The following is a 24,779-nucleotide window of genomic DNA, read 5'->3' on the forward strand; positions in this document are numbered from 1 at the left end:
AGGAAGACTGGCTCTGAGCTAACATCTATTGCCAATCCTCCTTCGTTTTTTTCCCCGAAAGCCCCAGTAGATAGTTGTATGTCATACTTGCACATCCTTCTACTTGCTGTATGTGCGATGTGGCCTCAGCACGGCTGGAGAAGCAGTGCGTCGATGTGTGCCCGGGATCCGAACCCGGGCCGCCAGTAGCGGAGCGCACGCACTTAACTGCTAAGCCACGGGGCCGGCCCCCATCTTAACCATTTTTAAGGGTATAGTTCAGTAGTGTTAAGTACATTCACATTGTTGTGCAACCAATCTCCACAACTCTTTTTATCTTGCAAAACTGAAACTCGATGCCAATTAAACTCCTCATTCCCCACTCCCTCCAGCCCCTGGCAACCTCCTTCCTATGTTGTCTCTATGAATTTGACTACTCTACGTACCTTATATAAGTGGAATCACAGTATTTGTCTTTTGGTGACCAGCTTATTTCACTCAGCATAATGTTCTCAAGGTTCATTCATGTTGTAGCATATGTCAGAATTCCCTTCCTTTTTAAGGCTGCATAATATTTCATTGTATGTATATACCACATTTTGGTTAGTTATCCGTTGATGGACACATGGGTTGCTTCCACTTCTTGGCTATTGTGAATAATGCTGCTATGAATATGGGCGTGAAAACATCTCTTCAAGATCCTGCTTTCAGTTTTTTTGTAGATATACCCAGAAGTGGAACTGCTGGATCATATGGTAACTCTATTTTTAATTTTTTTAGGAATGACCATGCTGTTCTCCATTGCAGCTGTACCATTTTACATTTCCACCAACAGAGCACAACAGTTCCAATTTCTCCACATCCTTGTCAACACTCATTATTTGTTTAGTCTTTTTTTTGTATTAGTATTATTTTACTATTAAGGAATCCACTTCTACAACTATCACGAAGCCCAGGCTGTGCTAAAAGTGACAAATTCTGGAGGTAACCGCACTCCACTCTGGGCTTCCTGGTTATAGCCACTGTCCTCTCTCTACTGAACTGAAAACCCAGACTTATGAGGTCTCAATCCCTGCCCTCCTATTCCTGGAAGATGCCAAAGCCAACTATGTAGGAGGATTTTTCAGAGGAGAAGACGACTTTGTCTTCCCAGAAGATAAATCCTCCACTTTGCTTTATGAGGCAGATAGCAACCCCAAACCATGGACTGGTTGGGACCTGCGCAGGCCTCAATGATTTATTCTTAACAGTAGCCATCCTGAAAGGTGTGAGGTGGTATCTCATTGTGGTGTTTTTTTTTTTTTTTTTGTGAGGAAGATCTGCCCTGGGCTAACATCCATGCTAATCCTCCTCTTTTTGCTGAGGAAGAGCAGCTCTGAGCTAACATCTATTGCCAATCCTCCTCCTTTTTTTTTTTCCCCAAAGCCCCAGTAGATAGTTGTATGTCATAGTTGTACATCCTTCTAGTTGCTGTATGTGGGACTCGGCCTTGCATGGCCAGAGAAGCGGTGCGTCGGGGCCCGCCCAGGATCCGAACCCAGGCTGCCAGTAGTGGGGCGCGCACACTTAACCGCTAAGCCACGGGGCTGGCCCCTCATTGAGGTTTTGATTTGGATTTCCCTAATGATTCATGATGCTGAGCATCTTTTCATGTGCTTGTTGGCCATTTGTATATCTTCTTCAGAAAACTGTCTATTCAAGTCCTTTGCCCATTTTTAGATCTACCTCATTTATTTAAATGCTCACAGTACTGACATAGCGTATTTAAGACTCTTTTGATGGACATTTACATTCTTTTCAATTTTTCTCTATTATAAACAGTGGTGCAGTAAACATCCTTCTATACGCTTCCTTGTACACGTGTGAATGTTTCTTTACACATTTATATCACACTAGCATGTATTTATATCACACTAATGATGTATTTTAAAGGAAATTACCTGTATGATATCTACAAATAACTAAAAAATAGAATTGGGCTCACAGGGTATCTGCAATTTTTATCTTAATGGATCCTGTCAAACTGCTGTCTAAAATGATTATACCTATTTGTACTCTTGTCAACGTTACATGACTACCCATTTCCTCAGATCCTTGTTGTATATATTGGAAAATCTGGTCAGTCACTTGTTGTAATTTTTGCGGGGGTTGCTTTGCACAGAAATTTATAATTTCAATATATTCACACATATCAATCTTTTCTTTTGTGGCTTTTACATTCTTCATCTTATTTAAGAATTCTGCCCAAAGGTTATACACATTTTTCGTGTTTTTTTCACCGATACTTCCATAGCTTAAGAAGAAAAAAAGCTTAGATCTTTGATCTAAGGATATGTTCTAAGGATATGAAGTAGAAATCTAAAATTTTTTTCTAGGTAGGATAGAGAACCTACCATTATAATATAATAACCATCATCATTTATTGAACAACACTTACACATGTCAGGTTCTGTTCAATGTAATCCCATCTCTTTGGGGTTGTTTTGAAGATTAAACATTTTAAAGAGGAAACAAGGAAGGCACCAAACAGTTACATGGTTTGCCCAGTTTATACAGATATTAACTGGTAGACTCAGGATTCTAACCCTGGTAGAATGACTCCACACTATTTGGCCTTCTAATATAATTTCCTTTTCCCACAGATCTGAAATACCACCTTTATAATATACAAAATTGCCATAAATATATAGGTTTATGGACTTTTTATTCTGTTTCAACAATCTATTTCTCTATTTTTACACTACCTTCTGATCATTTAAAATATCTAATCCAATCATGTTATCCACCCTAATTAAAATTTTAATAACTCCCTATTGACCTCAGGACCAAGTCCAAACCCTTTAGCATGTCATGTTAGGCCCCCTTCCTTCCACTTCCTACCTCTGGAGTCTCAGATGTGTGTACAGGGCCCTACCCCTATGCTCTACTTATAAAAACCTTCTGGTAGTTGTCTGAACAGGCCAAGTACATTCATTTCATAGAACATCCATGTCTCCATGTTTTTGTTCATATGGTTCCTATGTCTTATTTTCTTTCCTTGGGCAAGCACCTATTCATTTGTAAAGATTAACTCAAACATTACTACCTCTAGCCTTTCCTCCCTCCCCATCCCAACCAAGCAGAAAGAAATCATTCTTTCCTCCTATATGTGTCTACTCCCTCATACTTTTATCCTAGCATCATTGTTTTACTGTGTTTATTCATCCACAGGTTTCTCTTTCCCACCATAATATGAGCATCTTTTAGGGCAGGACCATATCTTATTAAGTACCTAGTATAACCTTAATAAATATTTGTTGAGTAAATCAATATAAAACAATGACCATCAAATTGTGTGAGCAGTCACCTGATTTATAAAAAGATGCAACAAATTTTAAAATAATACAAAATATTGTTTCCAAAACAACATCAAAATGTGAGTGTATTTCACCATACTCAGCTCATAACAGAGCAAATGGGTGAGTGGAATAATAATTCATGCTATAGTATGTTTAATGAACTGGCAGCAGAGAAAGTTGGTCGAAAGAAGGTAGAGGAATTTTTGCCTTTTAAGAATTAGAACCGAGGGGCTCCATAATCATCTGGCATCCGCTCAATGTTGTACCTAATCAGAACAAAAGATTAACACTGGTAAGAAAGGTGGGTCCAGAACCATCCTTTACTGATTGCAACACTCTCACCTTCCACTGTGAATCCTTTTTGTCAGTGGGAACATTTTAAAGGGGTATCATAATGAATGATTTACAGCAAATGCTGACTATAATACATTATCTTTATTCTTCAAGTCGAACAAGTAGGTGAGCCAGGCACTGAGCCCAGGTAAGCCCAACTCCTTAGCCCACATTCTTCCCACTACACTGTGTTCTCCCCAGGCTGGAAAGTTGGACACTAATAGTCTGAGGACTGACATGGGAATATCCAAGAAGGATAAACAGCTTTTGTTTTTTAATAAGCTTTTAGTTTCCCAGATGAGGGGCTAATCACATACACAAGGCTTTCAAAAAAAGATATTTCTAGCTAAAAAGATTAGCTAGATTTAAATTACTGCTTTGTATTTAAAGCAACATATCTACTTCTTCTAGTAATCTTATTGTAATAATGTAAATGTCTGCCTCATTCCTAAGTCCTAGCTTTATCTTGTGCCCTTGTTCTTGTTACTTTGTCTCATTTCTCCAAATATAACTATGTAAACATTGGCTACAACAATCTCTTTCAAATCCTTCTATAACCTGACCTCATATTTAATTGATAACAACTATATATTTTTAATCACTTCTCCATGAGCAAGTTCTCACCTATGGTTGGAAATGTACATGATGGGAACTCCAGGGATCTTCCGGATTCTTCGTTTAAGGTCCCGGTCAACAGTGGCCACAATGTAACACTTGTGCTGTAAGAGACACCGACTGAGTGTTCACATGGAGCTCAATGAGTCTACTTAGTGACACTGGATAATGGTACAACCAGGGGGTAGTCTGAAGAATTATCCATTTTCACGGTAAACAGCACAGGAAAGGCTATAACAATTTGCTGAGTAGCTACTATAATCTAGGACCTCATATTTATAAAACATATAAGTTGCCTGGGCTGAATGTAGCTCTAAGAATCTTGATGGGGAGAAGATAGAAAAAAACTATTTAAAAGCCGCAAATTGTTTTTTGTCTCATATGTGGAAGGGACTTTCTTGGTTTTGGGAAAACGCCCCGAGGGACTGTATGCAGAGTAAGTGTCTTAAATTGGAGGGCACAGCTTTTGCCTTTCCCAGGATCCCTGGGCTCGGGTCTACTCTGAGGCCTCCTAGCGTTGGAGGTAGGCTACCTCTTTGGCCATGAAGCCAGAATGGGATCTCCAGGACAAGTCTGAGCCTGGCAGCTCTGAAAGCAATAACATTTAGCTGCCAGGTGGGAGCTAATTTGTGTTCTATTTTATTTCCACCATACCCAAATCTCTCACTGCGTTTTATAGAGTTGCAGCTTGGTGTCAGCTGTGCTGTGGGAAATTAAGAGAAAGGTGGGCCCCACCCAGGGGATGGAGTGGCTAAACGGACAGCAATGTGGTCACCAGATGAAGGTGATTATCCTCAGCAGAGAGAGGCTCTTATAAGGGCAATCTGTAGCAGAAGTTCTTGTGGTGCTTGACAAGGAAGCCAAAACAGAAGAATCAAAAACCTACTTATTCCAGGGTACTTGTGAGACAGCACCCTGGGAGACTCAGATGTAACTGAGAAATACTTCCAGGTTAGGCATTGTAGAGAGGAACAAAATTCCTGCATGGAGGGTAAATGGAAATGGAACCTTATTTTAAATTCACAGGGAGGTGGAATCTATCTGACATATTATTATATATACACTCACCCACTTAAACCATTTTATAGAGAAGATTTGTAGAATAAAGAATCAGTAAGTGCCCCAAATCATACACCCAGTAAATGCAGGTGCTGAGATCTGAAACCCATGTCTCCTCCCCAAGCCCATGATCTTTCCATTACGGCTATAGCAAACATTTACAATTCACTTTCTTAAGTAAATGAGGACACCTACGCTTCCTATGAAGGGATTCTAGATAATTTTTTTTAAATTTACATTCCCAGATACTTTACTGACCATGATCATTCAGGAGATAATAGTTTACCCTTTTTTTTTAAAGCACAAAGTAAATATTTGAAAACTGATGATACCTGAGTTACTCTCTGTACTAAGCAGTCATCTGCATAGGTTCCTTTGTGTGTGCACGGTAATCGTTCAAATCTTGGATCCTTGGCAATTCTACAGGGTTACAAAAGTGAATTAATGAAAACATTCAGGCCATTGGATAACTTTCTGAGTCTCAGTCAGTGAAATAAGAGTAATACGACCTATGTGTAGAAAGGCACCTCTGTCCTCCAGAAGCTTATCTTCTAATTGGAAAGACAACTTATAGAGAAGGGAATTAAAGCTAACTGACTGACAGCTTGTGTGCCTTAGGTCCTGTAATCTTCACAAAACTCTGAATTACTATATTTTCATTTTACAGATGAGGAAGCAGATTCAGAAAGATTAATTTGTTCAAAGCGACACAGCTTGGAAAAGCCAGGATTCAAAATCAAGTCAGTTTTAACTGAACCATTTCACTTTTAGGAAGCTGTCTTACACAAATGTACAAAAATACAGGGACAAAGACAGTGACTACAGCACAGTTTATAATAGTGAAAAACTGGAGGTAATCTGAATATCCATCAGCAAGGTAAAAGTTAAATACATTTTGGTGCCCCTATCCTATTAAAAAAAATGAGGTAGAACTGTGCGTACCAACATGGAAGGACCTATATTAAACTGAATAAACAAAGCAGGCTATTGAACTACATATACATATATGATTCAATTAAGAAAACACAAATCTCCTTCTCTGATTCCCTTTCTCTAACTTTGCACTTGCTCAGAGAAAGGTCTGGAAAAATATATACTAACCCTTGTCAATTGTCACTCTCTGGGTAGGAGAATGGACAAAGTGTGGATATGGAGGGGGACTTTTACTTTTTATTATACATACATGTCTATATTGTTTGCCATAAACAAATCAAACGTATTATTTTCATACAAATTTGAAAAAAGAAACACCCCAAGTCTGTGATTCCCAGAGCCATGCTCTTTCTATTACACAATGATGATGACTCACAAAATGAATAGAAATACAAGGCAGCACATAGGCACCAATTGCAACAAAAATACTCCATATATAGCAGTAGTTGAGAGTTAGGTCAATGCGGGTTGGGTATATTTAGAAAAAAATTACATAGAGATGATATAAAATGAAGATAAAAGAATGTTCCAAGTAAAGTGGAGGCAGGCACATTCCAAATAGGGCACCAACCATCAGTAAAAAGGTTTGGTGGTGTTCAGGGAAGAGTGAGCACATCTTTCTGGTGGGGAGAAGGGTGTTCGTGCAGAGGAGAGTGAAACAGGGCTGGAAAGCAGGTTGAGGATGGACTGTGAAGAGTGTCCAATGCCAGGCTGAGGAGTGCGAGCTCCATGACACATGTGATGGGGAGTCGTTAAACATTTCTCAGTGACAGAGTGACAGGAGCAAAGCTTTGTCTTAGACTAAGCAGGTTGTGGTGAAGAGCATACACTAGGCGGAAGACAGACCGGCTGCTCGGAGACTAGGTAGGCAGTAGCCTAGGCCCCTGCTCTTCTGGTTATCCCTTCACTCCTGAAATCAATGATCTCCTCCTTCCTACTGGCTCTTTCCCAGAAACATGCCAACATGCACTAGTATCTTCCCCATCTTAAAAAAGAAAAAAAATCCTTTTTTTTTACTTATACTATCCTCCTCCAGTTAACATCCCATTTCTCTGCTTCTCTTTGCAGCCAAACTTGGTGCTTCCACTTGGTACCTCTATTTTCTCCCCTCTCATTCTTTATTATTATTATTATTTTTAAAATAATTGCCTCTTTCCCCCTTTTTATTTGAAGTATTTCAAGTATACAAAAAAGTATAAGGAATGATGAATACCTTGTATCCACTATCTAGATAAAGAAATGAAACAATAAAAATGAAGCCTCTGCTCCAATCCCAATGTCTTTTTACCTTCCCACAAGTAACCATATCCTAAATTTGGTATTTATCAGTCCCACACACATTTTACTATGTATGTAAGGTTACACATGTATATACCTGTAAACAATGAACTATTAGTCTGCATGTTTTTAAACTTTAGATAAACGGTATGCTCCACATATGCTCTTGCTTTTTTTGTTTTACATTGTTTTGGAGATCTATCCACACTGACACATATAACTCTACTTCACTCATTTTCACTCGAGTTTTATTCATGAACATTCCACAATGTATCCATCCTCTTCTTAACGGATCTTTTGGCTGCCTGCAATTTTTTGCTACTATACACGAGAAAATTCCAATACTTATCTCCAATATTTGTATATGAGCTTCTCTATGGAGGCCTTTTCTTTTATACCAGAACCACAGTATGAAATGCATTTTACCTAGCACAGAGTAAGCACATATATACATAAATGTGAAAGTGAAAAAACTTATGTGATACAATACTCAACCTTTGCTACATACAATGCATGCCAATATTTTATAGTATATACTATTTCATTAAAAAAAATACTGGTTTTGACCCATTAAACTGATTTCACAACCTATAGACTTGTGATCCTCAGGTTGAAAGACATAGTGCTGTAAGAGTACGAACAATCTCATTTTTACCAGATATTGCCAAACTGCTCTCTAAACTGACTGTTCAATGTACCTCCTTAGCAGTTGAGTATGAGAATTCCCATTGCTCCATAGTCTCAACTATTTTTGGCACTGTCAAGCAGACTTTAATTTTTGCCAACCTGCTGGGTATGAAATGATATCTAATTGTGAAATTTAAGGATTTTGTCTTTTTCGTATGGATTTGTAGTTTTCTATATATATCTTCTCACTATCTGTGGCTTGTCTTTTCATTTGTTTATGGTATCTTTTGTTATACAAAAGTATGCAATTTCAATATAGTGAAATTGATTAGTTTTTCATTATAGTTTGGACTTTTTAAGAAATCCTTGCCTATTCCAAAATCACTAAGATATTCTCTATATTTTCTATAAAGTTTAGATATTTAATCTACCTGGAATTGATTTTTGTGAAGGAAGTGAGCCAATTTTCTTTCTTTCCACAGGGATAATCAGTATTTTAATAGTTTTTGACTTTCCCACTGATCTAAACAATGTTACTACTCTTATACATTAGGTTCTCATTTTTCTTTTGCCTCTAAAAAATAGCTTTATTAGGTATAAATGAAATATAATAAAATTCACTGACTATAAATGTAAAATTCGATGAGTTCTGACAAATTTATATATCCAAGTCACAACTTCCACAAGTGATATACAGAACATTTCCATTACTACAAAAAGTTCCCTGTGTCCCTCTGCAGTTAATCCTCTTTTCCCATCCTTAGCTACAGGCAACCATTGATCTGTATTCTATTACTATAGTTTTGCCTTTTCTAGGATTTCATATAAATGGAATCACATTTCTGGAGTGATGGAAATGTTCTATTTCGTGACTATGATGATGGTCTCACGACTATATACATTTGCCAAACCCATCATACTATACAATTAAACTTGGTGACTTATACAGTACATAAATCACATCTCTATATAGGTAACACACACAAACAAAAATCCACTGGTATATCTTGCACTTTGAATGGGGCTTTTACCCATGCATGATTTTGTAATATCATGCATTGATTATCTGGAAAATACTGATTCACTGCGTTACAAAGATCTTCCAAAGATTGACACATTTCATTATATAACACACAAAAAAATTCATACTCATTAATATCTTCATGGTCTCAACAGAAAGGTCCTTAGTATTGGGAATGTGATAAGCTCATAATTTTCCAAAACTCTAATTTTCACTTGAAAGCTCAAATTTTATCATTGGCAATAGAATAAGTTGTTTTCCTTGAAGTGACAGGTTCAAGGTATAAATTTTTGAGAAAATATCTGCTAAATACCCAAGTCTGAAAAACTCAGTGTTAGTCAGCTGCTCTTCACATAAAAATGATATTACAGGGGCTGGCCCCGTGGTGTAGCGGTTAAGTGCGCGCGCTCTGCTGCTGGCGGCCCGGGTTTGGATCCCGGGCACGCACCGATGCACCGCTTCTTAGGCCATGCTGTGGCGGCGTCCCATATAAAAGTGGAGGAAGATGGGCACAGATGTTAGCCCAGGGCCAGTCTTCCTCAGCAAAAAGAGGAGGACTGGCATGGATGTTAGCTCAGAGCTGCTCTTCCTCACAAAAAAAAAACAACAAAAAAAGATATTCCATGAAAAAGCAGCTGGTTCAGCTCACAACTCAAGCACACAAATGCTCCTCCTTGAGACAACCTTCCTCCTTTGGTATGCAGCAGAAGTGCTGCATGTGTACTTCATATTTCATCATAAGGAATATCGATGTGTACTCCAGGGTTGAGATTTAACATATTTTACTGCTTCATCAAGGATATTAAGTGACTGGCATTTTTTTTTTTAACTGCCAGTGGGTAGCAGGGAAGAATACAAAGACTACTAGCATTATTTGGGCCCACTACCTTGATTCGTAGCAAGGCACCAGCATTTCTGCCATCAGTTCAAATGTCAGCACAGCGACAAAGGCAATGTCTTGGTGTTATTATGATAACAGTTTTGCAACCTCCCTGCAAAGGTCTCTGGGACTCCTAGGGGTCCACAGACCACTTCGGAAACTGCTCCTCTAAACTCAAGAGTACTTTCTAGAGCGAACTCAAAACTTAGAACATGAACCCTTTAAGTGTGAGATTCTGAAGGGGATGTCTAGATTACAAACTAATAGAAAGACACTTTCTAATGGAAAATCTAGAGGAACTTAAAAGGAGACCTACAAGACCAATATGACTAAGTAACTTAGTTCAAAAAGCTTCAACTTAAAAATCTCTAACCTTCAAATGTTTGCTTTCTTAACCATAAATAGTTAACTAGTTTTGTATGATTTTTATTTAAACTAATCAGCCAAGAAATCTTTGGACAGCAAACAGATGGAAGGTCAAAAGAATTTTCAGTATACCAATCTAGAACAAATCTAGACCAGCTCCTCCCTACCTCAGAGCCACTCGATACTTCTGCCCCAATTTCTCAATTTCAGCCATTACACAGTCAGTTATACAAGGGATACCTGCCAAAAAACAAAAAACACACAAAAAAACATATCAGTAACAAAACTCATGAAGAAACTAATTTTACTCTCTCTGAATTATATTCTGTTGAGAGTTTTTAAAAGACACATAAGACTTCTGGAATGACAGCAGAATAAGCACACTACAATGAACAATAAGAACTAGAGGAGAATAAAATCCCCATTTATAAAGAAGCTAGGGAACTGTCCCAACCCCACACCACAGATTCCATAAAGTTATCTGCCATGAACGTGTCTGGGGGAAAATATTAAGCTGGATCCCTGTCATTCTTTATATATTACAATAAATTCTAGATGGAAAAAATTTAAATGTGAACCAAAAGAAACTATGGAATTAACCAGAAAATGAAAATTTGATCACATAAAAATATAAACCTTGGGGCCGGCCCGGTGGCACAAGTGGTTAAGTGGGCGCACTCCGCTGTGGTGGCCTGGGGTTCACTGGTTCGGATCCCGGGTGTGTACTGACGCACTGCTTGGCAAGCCATGCTGTGGCGGCGTGCCATATAAAGTGGAGGAAGATGGGCACGGATGTTAGCCCAGGGCCAGTCTTCCTCAGTAGAAAAAGAGGAGGACTGGCAGATGTTAGCACAGGGCTGATCGCCTCACAAAAAATAAATAAATAAAATTTGTTTGACAACTATCAAACAAAAAGCAATATTAAAGTAAAATAAAGATAAACTGGGGAAAATATAGTTCTACACATTTGTCAAAGGACTAATTTCCTTACTGCACAAAGAGCTTATAAGAATAGTTTAGAATTATGTGCTATTTGCCAGACACTGTGCTAAGCACTTTACAAGGACTGTCTCATTTAATTTTCAGAACAATTCCTATCAGGTAGGATTGTTATTATTATTATCCCCATTTGACAGATGAGGAAGCTGAGACACAAAGAAGTAACCAGAGAGCAAATGGTAAAGCCAAGATTTGAACTGAGACTATCAGGCTACAGACTGGGTTCTTAAGCACCATGCTACATTTCCATTCACAGAAGAAGACATACAAATGGTCAATGAGCACAAAGATGCTCAATCTCAATCCTAATTAAAGAGATATAAATTGAAACAAGATTTCATTTTGTATCTATTAGAGTGGCAAAGATTAAACAGATGAATATACCTAATATTGAAGAAACAGGTATTCTCACACTAAGTTAGTAGGTGTACAAATTTGTGTAACTATTTGAGGACAATTTTGCAATATCTTTTAAAATAAAAACACATATATATATCTTTTGATATTATAAGACAGCTTCTAGAAAATGTATCCTAAAGAAATATTCCACCTTAACAGAGATATATTCACAAAGATATTCACTACAGCTTTATTTATAATAGGATAAAAACTGGAAATAATCCAAATGTCTAGTAGGATATTGGTTTAAAAAAATTATATATTTAAACAATAGAATACTACATAACTTAAAAAAAGAATGAGGTCTATCTATATATACTGGCACAGAAAAATGTTCAAGATATATCTGTTCAATGTAAAAAGCAAGGAGAAATGGATAAATATGATGTGATCTATCCATACAATGGAATATTATTTGGTAAAAAAAACAAATGATGTACGACAATGCTTTAACATGGATGAGCCTTGAACATTACGCTAAATGCAAGAGGACCAAATATTATATAATCCCATTTTAATGAAATGTCCAGAATAGGCATATCTATAGAGACAGAAAACAAATTAAGTGTTGTCTAGGGGTGGGGGGTATGGGAAGGGTTGTGGGATGATGGCTAAGGGGTTCAGAGTTTCTTTTCGGGTAATGAAAATGTTTTAAAATTGACTGGGAATACACTAAAAGCCATTGAATCATACACTTTAAATGGGTGAACTGTATGGTATGTGAATTATATCTTGAAGCTGTTAAAAAAAGCATGAAGATAAACAGTAAACAATGTACAATCCATTTTCATTAATAAACAAAATAATCTCTACCCCACCAATATTGTATATAAATTTTAAAAAACTGTCCTGAGAAAAGCCATTATAGGGAATTTTCATATTTTTTATGCTAGATTTTCTTTTTACAAGTACATTAATACTTTTGAAAGCAAAGTTAAGAAATTTTAAACTAAAATACAATGCCCAGAAGAAAAAGCGTTGTAAAATGGAAGTATGAAGTCAGTAAGATCAGATAGTCTTGGAATCAGAGGGCAACATGCACCTTAAGAGGATCAATTTCAGAGCCACATAGCAGGGAAGCAAGCAAGGGCTTGCACCTGTAGCATGGAAGTAGGCCCAGGAAGATCACTATAAAAAAGAGAAAGTAACAAGAGGACACATGGGCAGCAAAAAACGCTGATGGGAAGCTAACTATCCTCCCTTGTTGGAATATCAGACAGAAACGGAAGGGACCAAGGGAGCTATGAAAAGGTCAAAGGGGCATCTTCAAGGTAAGAGAAAGATAAAGGCCTTCCTTTAGGTATAAAGGCAAGAAAAGTTAACTTTTCTTTTATAAAGAAAAGTTAAATAAGCAGAGCTTAAAACAGTTAAGGAATCTCCTAGGTAACTGAATTTGTACTGTACTTGAATGTTTCTTCAACCTTTGCTTTGAGGTATTGTTACACAGAAGACTGCATAAAAGTGGTATTTTCCTTAACAAGCTTGTTGTTTGTAAAGGCACAGTGAGAGTGTTAGGCTGTACGGATTATAGCTGTACTCTAAGGTGTCCATATCTAGAGAAAGCCTAACTACAGGACTAAAGCTATCCTAAACAGTCACATCTAGATAATATGGAGCTACAGAGTCAAGGAAACAATTCACCTCCAAGTGGCCATGCTTGCAGCATCCATCCATTTCATTTATAAACAGATCACAGCATTCCTGGAGAAGCAGCTAAGACAACCATAAGAAACACCATGGCAGTACAAAAAGTCTACCAAGTTTAGTGTCTTCCCTCATACAGGACCCAAGTCCCCTCTTATAGGCATGGTAGCGCCCCAACTTCAGACTACTTTTTATTATTTCTAAGAGATTAAAAAAAATTAAAGTATTACATGTACATAGCTTTAAAAAGAAATATGGAAAGGTCTATATGAAAAAATAACCATCCCCTGATCCTTTCCCACCCCACCAATTCTGATCCTTAGAGATGACTATTTTACTCCATTAGCTGTTTTTCTCACTTGGTGGTTACCTTCACATCTTGAATAATAAACGTACACACTTTTTATATCTATTAATTTTAGGCATTCGAAGAATTTAGCTCTTACCAATCACACATCCCTTACCCCATCTTCCCATCTTGCTAGTTTTTTTTTTTTTTTTGGTGAGGAAGATTGGCCCTGAACTAACATCTGTTGCCAATCTTCCTCTCTCTGCTTGAGGAAGATGGTCCCTGAGCTAATATCTGTGCCAATTTCCTCTACTTTGTATATGGGACGCCACCACAGCATGGCTTGATAAGCGGTGTGTAGGTCTGCGCGTGGTATCCGAAACCATGAACCCCGGGCTGCTGAAGCGGAGCATGCGAACTTAACCACTACCCTACCGGGGCCAGCCCCCCATTTGGCTAGTTTTAATAAATCAGTAAACAACATTTATACTACTATCACTCTGTAAATGTTGTTCATTATATGGTATCTTTTAAATATTAAAGAAGAGGTGCAGGGGCCGGCCTGGTGGCACAAGGGGTTAAGTGTGCACGCTCTGCTGCGGCAGCCCAGGGTTCGCGGGTTCAGATCCCGGGGGCGCACCGACACACTGCTCGGCAAGCCATGCTGTGACAGCGTCCCAAGAAAAGTGGAGGAAGATGGGCATGGATGTCAGGCCAGGGCCAGTCTTCCTTAGCAAAAAAAGAGGAGGATTGGCAGATGTTAGCACAGGGCTGATATTCCTCAAAAAATAAAATAAAAAAAAAAAAATAAAGAAGAGGTGCAAATTTTTTCCTTTGATTCCAATAATTTATTCTTTATGGCAAAGTATAAGTCTAATTTTCATTTGTACCTTTAACTAGATGACTAGAAAATATACGAATATAAACCCACCAAAAAATGCAATATATCTCACTATTAGGAAATTATTCCCTTGTACATGGCCTAAATTTTCTTTTTCCTACTCATGGTAGTGAGGGAAGATCATTTGAAGGAGGGGACACCCAAATACACAAGGGAAATCTATTAATAGTAAACTGCATACCTAGGTGTAACTAAACTACCTCAGATCTTCTGTGGTACAAATAATTACAAAACTGAATCAACTTAGAAGTTGTTGACCATTATCACTTCTGGTTCTGTAGTTGTAAATGGCAAAATGTCTTATTTAGCTTTTCCACACTGGAGTGGAATGAAGAATGTTTCCTCCTTGATGTAAAAGAACATATATACTGAGAAATATAATAAATTTTCATTTATCCAGAATTTTGACATCTAGAATTCTAAAATAGAAAATTCCCCTTCTATGTTCAAAAATGATGTCCAAAAAGATGGTCAAAGCACACTGTTTTCTGAATTGTGAAAGTTTAATTATTCCCAGTCAAGTCTGCATTATATTCCAATTCATTGAAAATGGTTATTGCTATGGTGAGCAAATTAAATGGGCAGCAATTCAGTTAACTAAAACCTTATTCCTCTCATGTATTTGGATGAATATGATTATTTTGCACAAATGTCACAGAAATGTAAAAGTATGATACTCACATTTGGCATACAGACAGTCCATCATTGACTGCACTAAGTCCAGTTTGGCTTTAATGGAAAAGTTGATAAAGTTGGTATCAACCAGGATGTGGTAAGGTGGGCCCAACTGTGTGTTATATTGGAAGAATAAGCAGGAAGGGTGCTGGGGGCTGAAGGAAAAAGAAACAAAACACAAAATAACGTCTACATTGATACTTTGGTATCAACAACAAAAAAGAAGTCTCTGCTTGTAACAGTTTGCTATAGATTAAGCTCCTTTTTTCTTGTTCATTGGAAATAAATTCTGTGATAATATATCCACTATCAATCTAGGGCAAAATAAGAAAAATAAGGAAAATGTGATGAGGTTTCATTGAGTCAAATGTATTTATTTAAAAGGAATGAACTTTATTCTGAAAATATGTCCTTACTATTTTCTTGGTGATACATTCTTTCTCTTATGAAATGCTGCTGTATTAAAGAACAGCAATTATTTCTTCTGAAAGATTCTTGGCAAAGAAAAAAATTAATGATCCTAGATTTAGTCCTCAGGATTTTAGGGGACATTTTACTGCTCCATGAAATCCAAAAACCTTCAACCCATTGGAATTGACATATGCTCATCAACATCACTTTCATTTGCATAGTTGTGCCAGATTTACTCAAAAATGACTGAGCAAATTAGCTCAGGGAAAGCCTGGATTTCTAAGAGGTCTATGGTTTTAGAATGGCTCTTCTAGTTTTGAACGAAAACTTGAAATTTTTGACTACTCACACTTCTCTTTCCTTGAGTGCAGTGGGATCTTTCTTCTCTTTCTTTTTAGGTTTTAATCTATCCTTTTCTTTGCTAGGAAAAAAAAAAGTAAATTTAATGAAGGGAAGAAGAAAAAACCATAGCAGTTATAAGCTCATTCAAAATTAAAAGTTTCACATTTTTTTTGGTCTATAGAGGAAATCCTATTTTGTGACTTCTTTATGTTAATATCAGCATACATTTTTTGAGCACAAATAACTGGGTGGGAAGGAGCCTGGAATTAACATAACTAATCTGTAAAACATAATTAAATTAAAAAATTTCTAGCCAGTAATTTATAAAAATTATAAATGGGTAAATAAATATTGGTTATACTATCATTTCTTTCGTAGTCAGAAGCTCTCATATCAAGGATCAAAATCCACCTCCAAGCAGTGGGTAAATAGGCTGATATTTATCTACTGAAGATTCATGTTGTAACAGTAGGGTTCCCCCATGCGCCTCTTAAAAAGGGCTGAAATGTAACAATACATATACAAAATTAAACCCTTACCTAGAATAAAACATTAATAATGGGACAAATTTCCTAAAAATTACATAACAAATATATACTAAAGGCTGAGAATACCATTTAATAACTCTGAAAGCTTTAACAAGCTTTTCTTTGTTCTGAGACTCTTAAAATGAAGACCAGTCTTTATCTAATAACTTTGACCATTGTTCACTGAAGCAGGGAAGCTGTTTGGGTCCTCCTTATAATAGGGAATATCATTCCACTCTCTTTTTCCGCAGCCACCTGGACTCTTCTAAGATTTATAAAATGGAGACATCTAGGTGTTTTCCCATTCTTTCTTTCAAAAATATTTTAGTGTCAGGTGCTGGAGACACAAGACAACCAGGGTCTCTGACCTCACCGTCTTTCAACTATTACAACAAACATTTTTTTCCTGGGGAATGTAGTAGTGTAATGGGAAGAACATAAATCCTACCCACCCCACAGAACTGTTAGGAGGCTTAAATGTGATACGGTAGAAAAAGTACAGACAACAGCAGAACAGAGTGAACACTGAGATGATTAATTCATATCCCATTCACCAGTGTACTCGCTCAGCAGCTAAATGACTTTTATACAGTTGACTACTGTCCCATGCTACATAAATCCCAGACACAATATTAAAAGTAAATATAAAATAACAAAAACATTTACTACTTATCCCCTCGTGACTCGCATATCTCTGGGCAGTCTATGAACCCATTTGCCTTCAGACACTCACAGCCTCTGATCTCTGAGACTAAGCATTCGCTTCATGGTCGCATACTTTCTTGCTTTCTTTTGCTTCCCCTTGAAATAGAAATTTTAGAGTTAAAATAGTTGGAAATACATTGCATCTTTTTGAGTTCCTTCTTCCCTCCTCTTATTCTCTTACCCTCCCAGGTCGTCTTATCCTCTCTGACCCAACCCGCCTCTCTCCCCAGCCGCTAGAGCATAATAGGCACCGCTCGGCGCAGTTTAAAAGCTAAGATCAAAATGAAAATAAGCAACGGGAATATGGGAAATTTCGCTAACGCCTGACTCCCTCAATATCCGCCCAAAATGTGGTCTGACGACGTCCCTTCTTGGACCCTCCTCTCTCACCATGCTCACGCCGCACGCTTGTTTCTTCCGGAATCGCCAACTGCGCGACAGTTTGCGTCATCGTACAGTGCTTCCGGCAAAGCATAGCCCGGAAGCGGAAGCCGCATTGGGAAACGGAAAAGCCCGGAGCCGGTTCCCAGCCTGAGTGGAGATCTGTACTGGAGTCTCTGGGGGAGGGTCGAGGGCCGGTGTTCTGCCGGACGGTGCCGCCGCCTCCCAGGACAGCAGAGCTGGGACTTCGCCGCGCCGCACGCCCCAGCTTGGGTAACGTTTCTCTCTTCCACCACTCCAGCACGCGGCAGAGCCCAGAGGACGTGCCTGCACCAAAGTTCCAGAGAGAGGGAGGACAAGGGGAGGAGGGATGGGATTCTGGGTTGCCCAGTAGTTTGGGGAAACACATACTCCTCATCCCTCAGCTCTGGGGCGTCAGGTCTCTACCGTGCAACTAGGATGCTCTGGTTCCTACTTGGTTCTCCTAGCCGGCATGGTGCTTCGTGCAGCTAGGTGGACGATTCTAACGGTTCTCCCTGAGTAAATACCGCGTATTCGTCTCGGTGAGGAGAGGGATGAAGCAGCTTTCGAGGGCCTTCTTTAGACTATGTAGAAAATTGGGGCATAAATTTGCATTTGTTACTAGTTACCAAGCCAGGAAAACAGTGGGAAATAATTGACATTTTTTGTGAAGCCATGATGTGTCGTCCTAAATGGAAAAGGGAGAGTTTTTAAGAACAAGAGGAGAAAAATAGCTTACCTGCTCTGTACTGCGGTGGTTCTTATTAACCTTTGGGAGATCGCATACCCCTTGAAAGTTTGTGGAGAGCCAAGGACAGTTCTTTAAAAAATGGGTACACACGTACGATTTATGAGACTTGTGGACTCTGAAGCCCATCGTGGACCCCCTAGGTGTCTGTGAACTTAAAGTTAAGAACCCGTATCCTGTATACTGTAGTTGGCAGTTGAAGTATATTACCTTGACCTTCACAGTAACTTAAGTACTCTGGTTTTACATATGGGGAAGCTGAGGCTCACACTTTGTTCAGGGGTTTGCTTGGGCCTGTTTGATTCCAAAGCCTAAACTTTTCTTGTTGCACAAAACTTACTAGTCTTTGAAATCCAAAAAGGTTATTTGGTTAAACAACAACAAAAAAAATCTGACCATTGTATAACCCTTACTATGAAACATAGTGTATTGGTTAACATGAACTTTGGAGTCTGGCTGATGGGGTTAAAATCCCTCCTCTGCCTCTTACTAGCTGTATGACATTGGGTGAGTTAATCTATCTGTGCCTTGGTTTCCTCATCTGTAAAATGGAAATAATCATAATAGTACCTGTCTTACAGGGATGTTATCAGGACTAAATGAGTTGAAATGTGAATCCCTAGAATAGTGCCCACCACAAGTAAACCTGATTAAAGTGTTTTCTATTATTATCATTGTGTGTCTTCCAACATAGAGTATGTGGTGGTGTTGGAATTTTTTGCCAATTGTATTTTAATATAGTTGCTCTATTTTGGAACTTGAATGTGTTCCATTCACATGGAATCTTATTATCCATTCACATGTGGGACCTTAAGAACCTTATTATTAAGGTTTCAGTTCTTGGAAAGCTCAATTGAAGGGTGATTTCTTGTGTTGATTTGAGTCTAGACACAGTTTTCTTCCTGCTTCTTTCTCTTTTAGGCATGCATGCATTTAGATAGCTTTGTAGTTCACATATCTGACTTTGTTGGCTCTGAGTTTTTGATGTTGAAATAGTTTTATTATTGAAGCATCTACAGATACGGTATCTGCCTCCTGCTTTATTCCATTTGTGGTCGCTGGGAGTTCCTAATCTTTTCAGAACAGCTTGTCTGCCAAGCTGTCATTCGTGGGTAGAGCTGACAGCAACCACTTTTTTGATGCATTAGAACCTCTTGGTGATTAGGCAATAAGCTTTTTAAGTAAACATGGTCAGTTGTTTATTTTAAAGATTTAGAGTCTGATTAGTATTATATATAGATTCAGAGGGAAAATTACATATAATTAAAAAGTAACGTGCATTTAAATTCAGGCATTGACAGAAAAACACTTTCCTGGTAATGTGTACCCTGAATTTTGGAATCTATGAACAATAACAAATTTAAAAAAACAAGCAGTTTATAATATCTATTCTGAGAATTTTCTGATTTGCTTGATTGTTAATACTAGATAGGGAGCTAAATTATGTAGGAACACCATGGGGGATGAGAACATACTTAGAAGAATATGTTTCGTTGCATTGTAATTTTATTGCAATCTGAGATTTTTATAGTGTAAATTAAAGTACTCAAATTCTATAGCATGTTTTGATGGTGATGGGAGGGGGGAGATGGTGTTGCTTTGTGTTGGATGGGAGCAGAAAGTAATTGCTTTTGATTACATACTTGTGAGAAAAACAAATGATTTTAGTCCTTCTCAGCAGTCAAGAGGATTGTTTTGTGTATTTCTGCAGTCTTGAAGAGAATGAATTGCTCAAGGCATTCGACCCACAGTTTGAACACATAATTGGGCTTGGACTTCATTCCATTCACTAATTGGTCTAACTTACTAATTTAAGTTGATAAATTTCTTTATAAAATTGTTGATAATGAAAGATTCCTTAAAAAATATCTTGTATTTCAATGTTAGAAAGTTAAAGATAGATTCACTTTTGTGGCCATCAAGGCAAAAAACAATTCAGATATTTTCTTCATTTTCAAGTCAATTAACTTGACTGCCTCCTAAATGTGGTAGCATGGTATACAGCATGCTCTGCTCCTAAGGTATCGATATTGAATTGGTTTGTAAGGATACCTCAGAGGTACATCACTGCTGCATGTTCATTCATTCAGAAGGTATTTATTGAGGGCCCATTCTGCCCTGGGCAATGTGCTAGTTACTCTTCAAGAGCTCAGGCCTGTATTGGAGAGAGAATTGTGAACAGATAAGTTATTGTAGGTGGTTGAGCAGAGAGAGATATGCACATTGAAATATTTTAAAGGAATCACTACCTGTTCATCTTTCTGGAAATGTTCCAGGTCAGAGTACTATTGTGTAATATTTATTTAATACTATAACACATCATATAACAGATCACATTTTGTGACAGTAATGGATTCTAGTGTATCATTTTACCTTTTAAATGACTTTAGCAATTAAATAGCTTAGGTTTAAATTCCAGTTATTTTCCTTTGGTTTCTTTTTCTTTGAAGGGTTCATGAACATTTAGCCTTCACTAATATTCTTTTGTGTAGTAATTTTCAAACTTTTGAGATTATTTAACCTTATTGCAGTTTGTCTTTGTGTGTGCCTGAGGCCTTTATCTGGTGTTATGTCATCATGATGGTGTTTTCCTGGTGGGCCTCTTGAACCCTGTTCTATAAATTATGGTTTAATAGAGAGAGATGAGTATTTAGTTAGTTATTAGAGACCAAACAGTCATGGTAGATATATGTTTTGTCATGTAGCCTGAATTGGACAGTACCATATGATTTTAATATAAATTTTTTAGTCAACATCTGTTAATTGTATTTTCTATTCCTTATCCTTTTTGGCCACAGATCAGGTAAAGGTAATCTAATAATATAGAACATACTTTTCCTGTAGTATCCCTTTGCTTTTTCCAGAGGTCTAGCCCAAGTTATTTTAACCCCTCTCTTGTCCACTTAGGGAAGTTCAACTCCAAGGATACCCCCTGGCCTAGGTGGTGAAGCTATTAGTAAGAGAAAGTAGTTAAAACCTCCCCAGTGTGATCTAGTTTTTCATGTCTTGGTGAAGGAGGAAACCCAGCTGAGCTGCATAAATGGTTTATAGAAAGGAATTGAAAAGGATTTGAAAAAAGTGTTTGAACCAAGCATTACCTGAATTGGGGCAGTGACTAGGGAGGCATGATCAGAATCCTGAGGAGGAATGAGAATGTAAAGTGGGGAACCATATGTAATTTTTTAAAAACAAATTTTATTTTGGAATAATTTTAGATTTATAGAAAAGTTGCAAAGATAGTACAGAGAGTTCCTGTATGCCTTTCACTCAGCTCTTCCCCTAATGTTAACATCTTACGTAACTGTGATACGTTTGTCACATCTAAAAAATTAACATTGGTTCAATACTGGTAACTGAACTACAGACTTTATTTGGATTTTACAAATTTTTCCACTAATATCCTTTTTCTGTTCCAGGATCCAATCCAGGATACCACATTGCATTTAGACCATGTGTAATTTTGATAAATAGGTTGGCGTTTCCGATGAGTTTTTTCTGTGCTATGTATGTGGTCCAATAATCTCCTTTGACCAGTGCTGAAGAAAGTTGTTGACCATGAGAATAAGCAGTACTGGCAGTGTTTTGTACCCCTTGATTCCCAATGCATTGTTAACTCAGTGGAAGAGTTGGCTTTGCTCCCAGAAGGGTGATGTAAAGCTAACAGCTGATCCTGATTGGGGGCCCTTCCTGGGGTCCACTGCCACCCTGCGCTCTCCTCATAAGTTTTACTACATGAAGCTGTCGCCAATTATTTACTTATCTGTCTTTACTAAACTGTATGTTTCTAAGGGATCAGGGACTATCTTACTCGTTTTGAAGTCCTCAGGGCCCAATGTATTGCTTGGCATATAGTAGTAGGTTCTTAATACACATTTGAAGAAATTACTAAATCCTTGTTTGCTAACATTGATTATTAGGTCAACAGAAGTTTTCATTTGAATACCATAAGTGTTGGGTTTCTCCTTCAAATTGAGCCATCTTAGGTTGCCATTTCTGTGGCTAGTTGAGTTTTTCCTCCTGGAATCATAAACAAAGAACTATAAAATGCTCATTTAAGATTGTTCTTCCTTCTGATTGTATAATTTATTTTCCTTTAACTAAGAGTAGAATTAAAAGTAATGGATGGTAGTAGAGTTAGAAATTTTGTTAGCTTTTAAGTATATCTGTGACAATTCCAGTTCCACCCCACTGGGCTGTATATCTGGCCATTCGCCTGCCACCTCATGCACAGTTAATGAAATAACAACTTCCTAGACTTATTGAGGGAGACGGCTTGTCAGATTCAGAGAATTCGTTTAAAATTTTTCCTGTAATAGCCAAGATTCGGTGGCCCAGGGTCACCTAAGCATAAAAGCTGCCATGGTATGGGAACACAGGGGCCCATCCTAATTCTGTGGATCGGGCACAGTAGAGTCAGTTTGGTAAATAGAAAAAACATCAGGGTAGGAGGGAGTTGTAAATCGAAGCTGCTAGTTGCTTGATTTAGAGTCAAGACTGTGACGGGGCATAGATGCGCTAGTGTCTTATTTTGTTTTTCTCCAGGCATCCCACGAAGTTACAAAATGAGCAGTGATAATTGTCACTTCTCCCTGTTTTGCTCACATTAGCCCTGAATACCTTTCTCGTACTTTCTCTGAACTGTGCTGAGAATGGCAGACTCTATTCCAGGGAGCAGTTGAATCTAAACTATGCCTTTGTATATACTATTCATTTCATTTTGAGTCTGAGGAACTCTGGTTTGTTTCAAAGAGAATGATGCAGTAGAGAGAATCCAAATTGAATTAAGAAGTATAGAATTACTTTTGTCTTGGTCAGCTTCACTTTTATAAGCTTTTCTTTTAATCAGTGAATGATAAGATAACTTTCTCTAGCCTTCTCCCAGGTTAGAGTGACTCGCTATGGTGAAAATGATCTTATAAAAGCTTCTCTTTAAAACCAGAGAGGTAAGTAGTTCATTGTCCCTGTCTTAACCGAAAGGTGCATGCTCTGGGTTTTTGAATTTTGGTGTTCTTGTTTTAAGAACCAGTATCAGGGGTCCAGAGGTTTTATGTCAATTTGTGGAGAACTGAGGGACTAAAACCTTGTCTACATTTAGAAATGCCATTTATTAGGTTGAAGAAGGGGAAAATGTGTTAAAAGATAAAAATCTTTCCAAATTCTAAAATAGACTGTAACTTTAAATAGTGCTTGGTAATGTGGGAAGTTGAATTTGAAAGAAACAAAGGGATAATAAAACTGAGTGACTAATTATGAGATAAATGGAATGCAGGAGTTTAAAAAAATCTTGTTAAAAATTTTGATGCAAGATTTTCTCTTGTGAAACTTTTAGATAAAACTTCTAGAAGAAAATCTTTGTGACCTTGAGTTAGGCAAAGATATTTTAAAATAGTACACAAAAAACACAAACTATAAAAGAAAAAGATTGATAAGTTGGATTTCATCAGTTAGAAACTTTTACTCTTTAAACAACACTGTTAAGAGAATGAAAAAGCAAGCCGCAGAAAATATTTGCCAAACATATGTCTAATAAAGGTCTTACAACTCAGTAGTAAGAAGACAGCTCAATTTTAAAAAATGGCAAGAGATTTGGATACCAAAGAAGCTTTACAGGTAGCCAACAGACACATGAAAAGATACTAAGTATTTTTAGTCCTTAGGGAAATGCAAATTAAAACCACAATAAGATACCACTTCACACCTATTAGAATGGGTACAATTTAAAAGATTGATAATACCAAGTGTTGACGGATGTCAAGCAACTGGAGCTCCTTATACACTGCTGGTGGAAGTGCAAGATGCTATAGCCCCTTTGGAAGCAGTTTGTCAGTTTCTTATAAGTTAAATATATACTTACCATATGACCTCGCAATCCCACTCTTAGCTGTTTACCCAAGAGAAATGAAAATATGTGTCTACACAAGTCTTATACTTGAATGTTCATAGCAGCTTTACATAACAGCCCCAAACTGGATAGAACCCAAACATCCTTCAACTGGTGAATGGATGAACAAATTGTCATACGTCCATATAATGGACTACCAGCGAGCAATAAAGAGGAACGAACTACTGATGCATGTAACAACATGTGTGGAGCTCACAAGCATTATGTCACACACACAAGACCACATTTTCTATATATTGTCATATGGCATTCTGTAAAAGACAAAACTGTAGTGTAAGAAAGCACGTCAGTGGTTGCACAGGGGGTTGGAGGAAAGGGACTGACTGCAAAGGATCATAAGGGAATTTTTTGGGATGATGAAATGTTCTGTATCATGCATGTGTTTTATATCATAACCTTATATAGT

General features: G+C 37.7%; 2 protein-coding genes across 9 annotated transcripts in view; one reads left to right on the top strand and one right to left on the bottom strand.

Moving 5' to 3' along the window:
- Nucleotides 1-3,309: 3,309 nt before the first annotated feature.
- On the bottom strand, nucleotides 3,310-17,782 carry FCF1 (FCF1 rRNA-processing protein). 2 transcript variants are annotated; one of them, XM_004426358.3, is made up of 8 exons: nucleotides 17,712-17,782; nucleotides 17,350-17,417; nucleotides 16,097-16,168; nucleotides 15,343-15,491; nucleotides 10,597-10,669; nucleotides 5,657-5,744; nucleotides 4,275-4,369; nucleotides 3,310-3,583 (listed from the first exon to the last, which is right to left on the bottom strand). In XM_004426358.3, exons 1-8 carry the CDS (start codon nucleotides 17,712-17,714, stop codon nucleotides 3,535-3,537), a joined length of 597 nt encoding a protein of 198 aa, XP_004426415.1. In that variant the 5' UTR covers nucleotides 17,715-17,782; the 3' UTR covers nucleotides 3,310-3,534. The 2 variants fall into 2 exon arrangements, with proteins under 2 accessions (XP_004426415.1, XP_087304321.1); XM_087448195.1 differs by lacking the exon at nucleotides 17,712-17,782 and adding an exon at nucleotides 17,503-17,669.
- Nucleotides 17,783-17,832: 50 nt separating this feature from the next.
- The window catches only part of AREL1 (apoptosis resistant E3 ubiquitin protein ligase 1), a 42,720-nt gene continuing 35,773 nt past the window's right edge, over nucleotides 17,833-24,779 (top strand). For 6 of the 7 annotated variants that reach the window (XM_087448198.1, XM_087448197.1, XM_087448200.1 and 3 more), the window contains exon 1: nucleotides 17,833-17,975. The gene's annotated coding sequence lies outside the window, so the exon portion shown is untranslated. The remainder of the gene's footprint in view (nucleotides 17,976-24,779) is intronic. The other variant, XM_087448199.1, reaches the window with a different exon arrangement.

Source organism: Ceratotherium simum, chromosome 24, assembly GCF_057802395.1.
Source record: "Ceratotherium simum simum isolate JZ-2026a chromosome 24, ASM5780239v1, whole genome shotgun sequence".
NCBI lineage: Eukaryota > Metazoa > Chordata > Mammalia > Perissodactyla > Rhinocerotidae > Ceratotherium > Ceratotherium simum.